Source organism: Lepisosteus oculatus, chromosome 11 (genome assembly GCF_040954835.1).
Source record: "Lepisosteus oculatus isolate fLepOcu1 chromosome 11, fLepOcu1.hap2, whole genome shotgun sequence".
Lineage (NCBI taxonomy): Eukaryota > Metazoa > Chordata > Actinopteri > Semionotiformes > Lepisosteidae > Lepisosteus > Lepisosteus oculatus.
In genome coordinates this window covers 12,337,982-12,350,579 of record NC_090706.1, presented here as the reverse complement: position 1 = coordinate 12,350,579, position 12,598 = coordinate 12,337,982, and the positions used below count along the sequence as shown (strand labels likewise).

The 12,598-nt window shown below is 37.1% G+C and overlaps 1 protein-coding gene across 1 annotated transcript; it reads left to right on the top strand.

Moving 5' to 3' along the window:
- Positions 1-7,358: 7,358 nt before the first annotated feature.
- Positions 7,359-12,255, top strand: utp11 (UTP11 small subunit processome component). Its single transcript, XM_006631466.3, has 8 exons — positions 7,359-7,515; positions 8,215-8,276; positions 8,584-8,686; positions 9,303-9,416; positions 9,981-10,074; positions 10,163-10,293; positions 10,514-10,624; positions 11,907-12,255. The coding sequence occupies exons 1-8, from the start codon at positions 7,456-7,458 to the stop codon at positions 11,988-11,990; spliced, it is 759 nt and encodes a 252-aa protein (XP_006631529.1). The 5' UTR covers positions 7,359-7,455; the 3' UTR covers positions 11,991-12,255.
- The last annotated feature ends 343 nt before the right edge of the window (positions 12,256-12,598 follow it).

The window sequence follows — 12,598 nt, the reverse complement described above, 5'->3', positions numbered from 1 at the left end:
AAGCTATTTTTTTTTCTGGAGGGACAGTTTTATTCATCTCCTCTAATGCAGCACCACACTGTACAGGACACCACATGATTTTCATTTTTATTTTAATATCAGTACATTTACTTATATCTCCAGGAGAGTAATACATAAAGATTACAAATGTGCTGAAATCAGTAGATTCACAGAGAAATTGAGGGCTAAGTTGGAATTTACAGTGGTTTATTCTAATACTGCATTAGGTAGTCTTTTGTGCTGCTGGGTGAATATGACATTATTCCACTGAAATACATGATTCTGTGCCAGTGGAAAGCATCTACTTAATATTATGCCTGACATTAGATTTCAGTAATGATGCATTTAAATGGATCTTGTCATGTTAAGTGTGAGAAAACAAAAATTTTCCTTCTGCCATTAGGGTGAGTGCCCTATTCAGAGGATTTTATAAATTATAATCACATCATAGAAACATCACAACAATGATTGAATGGAATAGCCTGCAGCCACTTCTCAGTTGGATAATGTTTAAAAGCAGATACACATTAATCCTCTTGTTCCCTAAGTAGCTGGTGTGATCTGTACCACTCCTTATGTTTTTATGAATCATTTTCAGTGTTTAATCTCCTCACCTCCCACATTCAGTTCTGCTTTTGTTGTACTCTGGCTAACTTGTAATCTCCCTGCAAACACAGTGACAGATACACCAGGTGTAGCTAAAGACTCTATAGAACTCTATATAAATACTGTATCTGTCAGACTGGGAGCCAGTTGCTATAGGATAAAGAAAGACTATTAAATTTAAGAAAATACAATTCATTATTTATCAGATAGTTGAGATACAAATGTAAATGGATCAGCAGGCTGCACAGGGAAACATACTTTGAATTCCTTTATTTGTTTTCATGATATTCTGATATTCTGGGAATAATTCATATATCCAATCCACAGTTGAGACTAAATAATTTTTCCAATAGAAAATACTGCAAGCCCTGAAGTACTGTGGGCAAACAGGATAATTCTATCTGGAGAGGGGTGGCTTGTCTTAATAAGCTTTCAACCATACTTGCCTGTTTAATGTCTGTTTCTTATATTTTGATATCTTATTTTCTGAATAGAAACACTTATAAGCTCTCTTGTGTGCTTCACTCAATTACTGAGTGAATCTAATGCAGAGATTCTCAGTATTGCCTCAGAAAGGGACTTATTTTAGAGATGTTTAATCTCTGACATACCTGAAGAAGGCTCCATGGCCAAAACATTGTGTTCTCTTTCTTCTTTTTTTCAGCATGGAATAAACCTATTACTTATTCCTTTGCAGCCTACGTATGCTGACACAGCTACCCACCTGAACTTTTTTTAGAGATACCTTGGTGGTGGGCCTAATCTAAATGGAATGCCATCCTTAGATCGTTGGATAAATTAAAGGGAACTGGAAATGTTTAGTCTTGAACACAGAAGATTGCACAGGTCCCTGATTTTAAACGTCAAAATCCTCAAAAGGGCACTGACCAAGTCAGTTCAAGATCAAAAGTAACATAAGATCCACATAAGATCAGTAGTAATTCAGCATGGGACCATTCATAAAAATATAAGGACTTAAAAAAACATTTGCAAATGACAGGGGGATATTTATTTCACTAATTCTTTTGATTTATAGTAAAAAAATTTGTCTGATGAACTCATCCAGTTATTCTTGAAAGAAGCAATAGTGCACATAACAATCTGACTGGGTACGTTTTTCCAGACTCCTAAAACGCTTTGTATAAAGATGTGCTTCCTTTTTCAGTTTTAAATACACTTCCCTCATGTGTTAATTGATTCTGAAGAAATCATAGGGTTACCTATGGGTTGCCTTTGAGGTATGTGAATACTTGAACACGGCAACAAAAAGCCGGTACAGCATTCCTCTGAGGCCACAAACGTATCTAGCTGATCTTCTCTGGACTGATTCCAGAACAGCAATATCGGTTTTGTAACACGATGACACAAATTGTGAAATATGCAATACCCTAAATGAGGTCTAAGAAGTTCATTGTAACCTGTAGTCCGGGCTCAGCCAGGCCCTTTTTGGAGGTGAAGCCTTGCTGGAGATAAGCCAGAAGGAGGAAAAGGGAAAATGAGGAGAATTTCCAACTGATGCAAGAACTTGAGTACTAAAGGATAGACCTATAGTCTATGACAATAGTCTATAAAGGTCTATCAAGTGGTTCCCAGTCTTGGTCCCGGTGACCCTCACACCTGCTGGTTTTCTTTCCATCCCACCTTCATTTGATATTTGAAGTCTTAATTGATCTAAGAAGTTGCTTCATTGGAATATTTGCAGTTTGTTTCTAGTCACAAGTTTGGGATTTCATTTCACTTACGAAATACTACGGTTAAAGCTCCAACACATTTAGGAGCTGAAAACAAACAGTTCAAATTAATCTTATGATTAAGTCACCCAAGGGTTTGACTGTGTAACTGAGGGCTCTACTGGAACAAAAACTACCACAACGGGTCTGGGAGACACACCAGGACCAGGATTTGGAACCACTGCTCCACAAGATACAAATACAAATCTATTGGAGCAGTGATACGTGCTGAAAAAAAGCACAGAGACATGAAGTTCATGCAGACTGCAAAGGGTGTAGCAATGGCAGGGGGAGATTAAGGTGCTTTCGAAACAGATTCCCATAGACACAGTGCAGAAGAACTGGGTTCAGGAAGTAAAGAATATAGCACAGGTTGTTTTCAGCCTGCACACCAGAGAAATGCTGGGAATTGGTCAAGAAGGCAGAAGAGCATGGAACACCTTATAGGCAGTGCAGAAGTCTCCATATTGGAGGACATTAGGAGAAATGTGGCTAGCCAAGATGGCCAAATCTCCGAGCCAGCAGAAAATGACCAAGCTGGAACGCAGCAGCTTGGGGTTAGGAATTGTTGGAGGAAGAAGAAGGTATGGAATTGAATTTTAAGTGTTTGTGAATTTCTTTTGCAGCCCTTGCTCATCCTTCTATTTTGGGATAATCTGTGAGGTTCACTAACTCCTCTAGTGGTACTTTGGCTCTTTTTTCAGTCTATAGCCATCTTCAGGGAGGCCTGCCACAGTAGGGCTCATATCTTTTGCAATGTTTGACAATATTAATGCCCTGATTGCACCTTTATCTCAGCACAAATCAATACACCATCTGGTATCTCTTGGTTCTGCAGTAATTGTAATCCTGTGATGTGACATGCTGAAGATGAAAGGCTGGTTGATTGCTTTATCTGCCTGCTTTGTTAACATGTAAGGAATGCACTGACAGAATAGTCTGCAAAACCTTTTTTGTGATAGCAATTTTCTCATCTCTTTCTCTTCCAGAAAATCACTGTGAGTTGCATGAGGACAGCCACGTTCTGGCTTTATCAGAATGGATTTCAGAAACATTAAAGACTTGTTTTTTAAAAATAAAATCCTTTTATTTGCACAAAGCATACAAAGGCATACACTTTTGTGGTGGAAACCCAGTGTACCAATATTTTTTAATGGTTACATCAGATAGAACCTCCCATCCCTCTGATAATCTCCAAAACTGTCATTTTGGAAATAACAAAACTTTTATCTGTTGCAGTTAACCAATCCTTCTGGCATCTATTATGTTCAGTTTAGTCATGGCTGTGCGCCAAAACCATAGTGCACTATAGTACAATGCTTACAATTAATCATAATGCACTCCAGTAACAATGTTTACAACCGATCATAATGCACTCTAATACAATACTTACAATTGACCTTTTTAGATTTGTCATTTCACTGATGTGACCCTGTGCTACTTTAGATCCATTAAGAGTAAGCATGCTCTCTACGTATAAATATGTGAAGAGCGGTTCCACACTGAGCCACCCTGGTGTGAAACTGCCTCTAGAGAATAAAACCAGTATTGGTATTTGGCAAGACAGACAGATGGTTTTGGCATTCATGCCTAAACACCAAAACAACAATTTCATTATCCCTCATTATATCAGAACTCTGCACATGAAGCATTTCAGTTAATGAGCTCATTCTTCGTCTTATACCTGAAAGTGGAAAGCCCAGTGGCAGTGGTTAGATGTTGGTAAGCTACAATGACAGTATGTTGAGTATCTGTAGGGTGGTTTCACACACTGACATCAAAATTGTGCTATATAGACTCCGATCTTCTCAGCGTCACAGTTCAGCATCGCATGGCTGGGATGTGACCATGTGGTCATTGTGTGTGCAGTTTGTTGATAAACAGTAATTACAGAGAGGAACCATCTGGCTTCTTTTTTATTTTTGTCCCAGAATCCAGATATCGTTCCCAGAAGCTGGATTAAGTATCTTATTTAAATACATACTTAATATATATATTTTCCAGAATTACAGGAACATCAGCCAAAACAAAGAAAAGTCCAGACTGAAAAGCATTACTGAGCTAACTTGTTTGGAAACAAAGCTCTGTCTGCAGCAAGCTCAACACATTCCTTCACATTCGGTACACACCATGAGGATGGTTTGTCCGATCATTTAATTAGCTGCAAAGTTGTAAAACATCTAACCAGGTTCCATGCTTTATAGGTAAGTATTTTAAACAAATTTCATATTTTGTATAACCAAATGTAAAAAAAATAGCAAAATCCTTTACTAATGTTTAGAAAAGAATTTGTTTAATAGAACAAAAAGCAGAAAAGACAAGTCACCACATCACAAAAATATATTGTCAAACTGAAATCAGTCCGGCAAAGTGTGACGAGGTACATTCTGGAGGTCAAAGGAATGACAATGGCAGGTTAAAAGAACTGACTCTATTCTTGAACAGAGAAGACTATGAGGAGACCTCAAGCATATGAAAACATTAATGACACTGGCAATACTTCAGCATCAACAATGAAATATGAACCAGACAATATGAGAGGAAACTACAGGGAAGTTCTTTTATCACTGAGACTGGACAGCATTGTTTTACACAAAAGGTGTGAGGAATGCTAACCTGAGTTATTTCAAGAAATGCCTGGATTGCGTCTACTTCTGTAACCTTTTTCTTGTGTTTGTTAGAGTAGTGATTAGGTCTCCGGACTCTCTAATTACAAAGCAGTGGGTTTAAATCTTGTGTGGGACTCTGCTGTTTCTTTCAGTAAAGTATTTCACCCACAAAATAACTAGCTGTAAAAACGTGTATCAATGTAAGATGACTTGGATAAATTTAAACTAATTAAATTTAAAAATTCTGTAAGAACTGTATAATTACGTTCAGCAAAGCAGTCGAGGGAACTAAGACGACAGCCCCACCTAGTGTTCACTGATGGAACTTTCCTTCCAGATCGTTTTGGCTGTGGAGAATTATTCAGGTGTGAAAAAGGCTTTTAATTCTTTTACAGTTGCCGAGTAGGCTGCGGCTTCCCGCGACACCGTATGGTAAATGACATGACATGAACAAATAAAAAGATAAAATAGTACTATCCCAAGCAGTACAACTATGTTCAATTATGAAAAATATCAGAGAAAAGACCAGACTTTATAAAAAAAGAGAAAACATGGCGAATTGCAAAGATGGATAGTAAAAATATTGTAATGGAGGTGAAAAGAAATAAAAAAAAGTTCTTACATTACTACAAAAGCAAAACTGTCAAGGATGAAGAATAATTTATTTGGGACATCAATATGAAACTTTAGACAATGACAGTGAAAAGGCTGATGCGCTAGATGAGTTTACCTCAGGTGTTCATTAAGTAAGAGGTCAGCAGAATGTCTCAGGCAGCAGAAGGACAAAATTCTGTATGAAACAGTATCAGCCTACAAGAAGAAGTGCTTCACGTCCTAGAAGCACTAGAAGTTTAATAAATCCCCCGGGCCTGATTTTAGTAAAGGAAACAAGAGGTGCTATGCGGTAGTCTTTGATGCAACTCTTCAAACAATGACTCAAGACAGGACAAAAAGGGTGAGAAAAGTGAACCCAGTAATTGTAGACCACTACGTCTGACTTCTATTACATGTAAGGCTATAGAAAAAATGAAAAGTACTAGTCTACAAGATTAATTATATGGAAATAATAACCTAAGAAATAATTAACATGGATTTAGAAAAGGGGGGTCTTGCTTAACCAAAGTGTTACAGTAGTTTGAACAAACAACAGCAGTAATGAATACACAAATGGCAAATGATATAGTTTATTTCAGATTTTCAGATGGCTTTTCATAAAGTTTGTCATAAAAATAATTCTCACTTTGCAGGTGGACAGTGTTCAGGGAAACTTGAATGTTTGGATTAAGAATTTATTATTCAAAAGAAAGCAGCAGTTACAGATAAGGGGTAAATACCCAGACTGGAGTGATCTAATTACTGGAGTATCACAGGGATCTGTACCTGGACCACTGTTCTTAATTTACACAAATGATTTGGAATTAGTAAACTTCAGAAGAAGCAATTAAAATTCAAAGAGTTTAAAATAAAATTCAAAGACTGGGCAAACTCTGGAAGATGACATTTGATGTAAACAATTGTAGGGTTTTGCAGGTAGCAAAAACAAACTAGAAGTACAAAACAGGAAATGTCAAGATAGAAGAGGCTACTTATGAAAAAAGACAGAGCTGTTTCTGTTGTCACATCATTTATATCTTCTTGACAGTATAGGGAAGCAATTAAAAAGACAAACAAAATGTTATGATATATAATTAAATATTCTACAACACACGACGTAAATCTGGGGATGTTATGTGAAAAATATATGTACCAGTAATAGCTCATTTAGTATATGGTGTGCAATTTTGGTCAGACACTTATAGAAAGGATATTGTACTCTGGAACGGAATTGGTCTGGAGTAGAGAAGAATAAGAGGGGACCTGATAAAAGTTTTCAGAATCCATAAAGGTCATGACAAAAGCAGCCCAGGGGACATCTACAGAAAGAATGGTGAAACAACATCAAGAACACAAGACACAAGTGGAAACTCAAGGGAAGTGTATTTATAACACAGAACAGGAGGCAAACGTTTTTCACGAAAAGGCTGAATGAAATGTCAATTAAATACTAACAACTAAACGGACTACATGGGCTGAAGGGCTCGTCTCGTCTGTGAAGATGATTATGTTTTCTTTTTTACTTTTGTTAATTATCTGTACAGTACGTGGCTTCCTTGTCTAGCTTTATGAATCGCACAACGTCCACGAGAAGGTATTACTTTACCTAAAAACAGATAGTGTGCTATCGTATTATTCACAATTGGCATATTCGCTCTAATTGTAACCGTTTTCAAAATATGTAACAGATACAAAGATGTACAAAAGTCTTGTTATATACAATTAAGTTGATATAGTAAAACCGTTTTGTTTTGTATCTGTTTTTTTTTTTCAAATGATGTGTATCGAATATTGTGTCTGGAAACTCGTAATAGCTTTTTACGCACTGGAGTCCCACGTGTTAACATAGCATCATAGAAAGGCCGGGTTGAAACGGTAGTGCACGTTTGACGGTGTGTTTTTGTACAATATTCAATATGTCGTCTTTTAGAAAAGCTTTGAAATCCAACCAGCGGAATCACAAAGAGAGATCTCAGGTGAGAACGCTTTTTTTATTTTTAAAAGACGAAAGTGTAAAACAGAAGAAATTAAGTAGCTAAGTTGCTTCTTAAATGCAACCCTCATGGAATTGTTTGTTTTTTCTCAGTAATGAATAATAAGAAACATTAAGAAGTGCTGTTTCTGAAATTGGTTACATTAAAAAGCTCTACTGTATGTCTAAGAGCCGGGGGACATGTATAATTAGATAACATTTATGCCCCGTCGTTTAATCTTGAAACGTAGCAAGATGTAATGTAGCCTCTCACGACTTTGACACGAGTTTCCTCTATTAAAACCACTTAAAGAACATCACCTCTTTAATGATAGTTAATGTACCACTATCTCAGGCTTTAACATTGTAGTCAAATAGCTTCTCATTATCACTGCACTTAAATTTTCGACAGTGTGGTTAACTGTCAGTTGATAAAATATTCCAGATCTAGTGTGGGAGTAGCATACACTGTGTTTGTATTAAGGTATTTTTTACTTATTCACTTATTTTTGCTTGTAATTAAACGTTTTGTTTAGTGACCTAAATGTGGAATACGTCGTTTAGTCAACAAATACTGTGTTGTCTTAAAGATTAGACGTATTTTTAAAACGGATTTTGCACTTGTGTTAAATTATACTGCCTATTTAATACGTATTTTAAGCTCGATTTAAGTTAATTTATACATTTTGTGTTTTCCTACCAGCCTAGTTTCAGAAAGCACTTGGGATTCTTGGAAAAGAAGAAAGATTACAAGCTACGAGCCGAGTAAGCCGATGATTTTCATTAATCCTCTATATTATTGTCATTTTTTTATTAGTCCTTGGTAACTCCAGAAAGAGGGGCAGCAGTGTTGGTACTATCTTTTTGACTTGATTATATGCGAATTTGGCTATTTACGATGGTTCTGTGGACTTAATCTTCATGAATGTTGAAACCCTTCTGTATACTTGTTTCATTCCAGTGTCCTTTTGGAGTATGAAGTTGAAGGGGTGGGTCTGCTCTGGAAATGTGAAATTTGACTCATAATCGGTTGTCTGTGGTACTAGTCCGATGTATTTTCTTTGCTTTTAAGTGACTACCACAAAAAGCAGAACACGCTTAATGCACTGCAGAAGAAGGCTCTCAATAAGAACCCTGATGAGTTCTACTTCAAGATGACGAGTACGCAACTACAGGTCAGCATGATCACCTGCTTTTAAAACGGAGTCGGGCAGTTACAGCACCAGGGTGTGTTCACTGTTCTCATCAGTGTGTTTATTTTTCAGCACATAGTGCCCCTTTAAATATGCTTTTGTAAGATTATTATCCAGTGGAAAACATAGTTAATTGCTAATCAAGGTGAGCTGCTTTTCATTGAACATCACACATTGTTGTTAATAAATCCCAGGAGTCGGCCTAATTGTGAGACAAATTACTTCTTTATTTTCTGTGGCAAAGGTGTAATAAATTGGAGGCAAACATGAACAGGCATATTTCTTAACACTGAACAACATGATCATCATCTCAAACTTGGGAGTGGGTTGTATTTTTCCTTTCAAAAAACCTCATTTGAATTGGAAGACTACCTTTATTATGCAGAAGACAGTGAGCAGTCAGGATAGTCACTGGAACATGAAAGCTCAGATTCTCTTCACTTCTGTCCCCACTTACCTCCTCAACTGCAGGCCACCCAGCAGCATCATTCACACTCTCCAGCAGCCCTGTGGCTCTGCTGTCTCTTTGAACTCATGTGTTGTTTGTGTAGCTTTTGGTTAACCTGTCTTTATTTGGTGGTGACTGGTTTGTCCTCAGGATGGAGTTCAAGTTCTGAGGCATCCCGAGGAGGAATTGACGGAGGAACAGAAGAAGGTGATGAGAACCCAGGACATGAAATATGTGGAGATGAAGAGGGTGGCAGAAGCCAAGGTACTGTGTCGCTTGCTTGGGAGTGCAGGAACCAGCTGACTGAAGGTTTAAAGGCCTGGGCCTCTGTCAGTGCCTCTGCAGTTGTACTTGCAGTTGTATTGAATATGGAACAGTGCTTAACGGTATGCACACAGCTTGGTATGTCAGAATCACTCTGGGGTCTTTGGAGGACAAATGTTGCTAGGGATTTTTTTTAGTTTGTGATTTGAAACATGGTAAACGTGAGGCAGCACTGGTGTTCATGTTAAATAGTGCCATTGGTCCCTTTTAAAGATCCTGCTCTGGAATTTACTGGTCTGGCATATACATGCTCTACTAATAAACTAATAGGAATATTCCAATTATTTATATTCCTCCTACAATTAATCCTTCATGTTACCAAAGGATCTACAAGAAATAACCAACTGACCCATTTTCCGAAGCAAAAAGAGCAGAGTGACTTGGGATTTAAGTTGGCCATTAATGCCGTGTTTAAAACATTTAACATCAGCATGCTGGTTTGTATCATAAATAATTGCAGTTAAGGACCATTTCAATATTCACTCTTTCATTTTTGATTTCCAGAAAATTGAAAGACTGAAATCAGAGCTCCACCTACTGGATGCTGAAGGCAAAATGCAAAACAATCACACCTTCTTTGTAGACTCAAAAAAAGAAGGTATGTTCAGCAAGTATCTTTCTTGATTGAAAGACGCCCAAGGCTCACGAAAGAGGTTTTGTCGAATGATGGCACTTGTGTTTTTCAGTCGAAGAGTTTGACTTGGCCAGCCATCTGAACACGGCACCAGAGCTCGTGGATCGAGTGTACAACAGGCCAACCACGGACATGCTACAGAAAAACATAATCAAGGGGGCCACGCGGGCTGCCGATTTGAAGGTCAGACTGTACTTAAGTATTTTATGTTTATTCAATGTAATGAGGGTGTAACTGCTATAAAAAAGTATTTTTCCTTTTTTTGGTTTATTTTTTGGGGCTTAATAAATCATATTCAATTGATCACAAAATATTTTAAGGTATTTTTGGTGTATTTCAGTACAAGATGATAAAAGTGCTTTGCCTACTGATGGACATTTGCCTTTGTATTTCTTTTCTGCAGAAACTGGCCAGGCAGAGAAGACACCAGTACAAACTGCTGTCGGAGCGCATTGTCAGAGAGAAGAAGATGTTTGTGATAGCACAGAAGATTCAGACTCGCAAAGACCTGATGGTATGTACTGTCTAGTGTACACAGAGCACAGCACCACACTGTTTCAGCAGCGCTAGGTCATGCCATTGCTGGTGGAAGAGTGACAGTGGTTCTCTTCTTAATCAAGAACACAAAAACGGGTACAAATGAGAAGAGGCTATTTGATCCCTCTACCTCCTTTGGAAGTTAGGTGATAATTGATCTGACAATCTCATCCAGTTGTTTCTTTAAAGAAGCTAAGATGATGGCTGGCTAGCTTCATCTAGGGTAAGGTCCAGTGAATCAGTCCAATGTTTATCTTTCAGCATCAAGCAGATATGCCAGCAACAAGCTGTTTTTAAAATATGACCAGTAAATGTTAAAATACCAATAGAATATTGTAGTGTTGTGTGACTGAAAACTTTTTTTTACTGTCATTACATGAAACACTGAAACAAACATGTGTTGCACTTCGATGTGTCTTAGTGCGTTTAGAATATTGTGTTCAGTTTGATTTACCAAACTACATGAAATATATTATTGCCTTACAGTTCAAAGTTCCTGGTTGCTTGGGATTGCATTATATAGACGTTAAAGAAGCTGAATTTCTTCAATTTTTTTTTTAAAAAAGGAGATTTAAAACAAGTATATAAAATCTTAGTGTTATAGATGGGTACAATGTAGGGGACTATTTCACACTTCTTTACTCAGAGAGTGGTGGGTGTTGAGTACAGACTTCACAGCCAGATGGCTTGGTGAAATTTTATGTTCGCTTAGCTTCTAAACATTTCCAAACATTTGCAAGTTTTCTGATATTATTTTGAAAAATTAACATTAAAATTACTTTAGCAATACTCTAAATATGTTCACACTTTGTGTCTTGGCTCAAAAAAGTCATACTTAAAATGCCAGATTACATCCCCATTAAACATTGTGATCCTGTCCATGATTATGTAAGCAAATGAGGTGCCCTACTCAAATTTTCAAAACAATTCCACTTCCATGCAATTTTTGTATTTTTCTTCGAATGGTTATTTGACTGATAACTGAAACAACCTTAATCTGTCCACTTTAGTTTTTAAAAATGCTATACCCTTTTGGGACAAAATCAGTTTTAAGTTTAAACTTTTCTGTTCGGTGGCATGACATTTACCTCTTCTTTAAGGACATAAAAACCAGGATGTGTTTCAGGATACATTGTTTTGTATTGTGAGGAGGTTGAACAAAGGGAGTTGATTTTTTGCAATAAGGCAGCACAGAACAGAGCTCTTTATGATTTGATCTAACATTCGGAAATTATAAGGTGATTTGGTTTTTTTTTCAGGACAAGACCAACAAAGTAAAGGTGAAGAATGAAACTGTAAATTCCCCAGCTATTTACAAATTCCAGGCTAAAAGGAAACGGTGAAAAGTCAAAATATGCAGCTTGTTGTAACAGCCAGAACACGCCAAGGGATGTACTGCCATGGGACTTTTACATTTAATATGAATGACCACAGTTTTGTATTTTGGCTCAGAAAGTTTTACATTTACCTTTGAGTACAGATTCTGAAACAAACTCTGGGAGTCAAATTGGTGCCACTTAGGAAGTAAACTGTTTTGCATCATGATATTGTGATTTCAGAAATCTTGTTTTAAGTATTAGTATATAAATAAAAGGGTTTGAGTTTTTATGCTCAGCTTGTTGTACACTTCATTATATATCAGAAGTTTAAAATGGGCTGAAAAACTTTGGGAGTGCAGTATGTGAGTTCATGTATACCTAAGGTGTTTCATACAACTTCCTGCAGTACATGTGACTGGGTAACTTGTTCAATACTCCCACACCACTTTGTGTAAGTGCCACTTACTCTCTAATTTGTGTTTCGAAGTTGAATTTAATGTCCAGCGGTTTAAATTGCTCAGTGGATTATGAATATATGCATTTCTGCTCAAGATGAAAAAGTTCCAGTTATTTTAACCTGTCTGCAACAGACAGTGAATGAATTGTTGTAGTGATATCTTTTTTTGTAGCAT

Excerpts from the sequence above, each read along its gene's own strand:
- utp11 (XM_006631466.3), top strand. The coding sequence starts at position 7,456 with ATGTCGTCTTTTAGAAAAGCTTTGAAATCCAACCAGCGGAATCACAAA. Across the intron at positions 7,516-8,214 it reads ATCACAAAGAGAGATCTCAG|CCTAGTTTCAGAAAGCACTT; the intron begins GTGAGAACGCTT and ends TTTTCCTACCAG. Across the intron at positions 10,294-10,513 it reads CGCGGGCTGCCGATTTGAAG|AAACTGGCCAGGCAGAGAAG; the intron begins GTCAGACTGTAC and ends TCTTTTCTGCAG.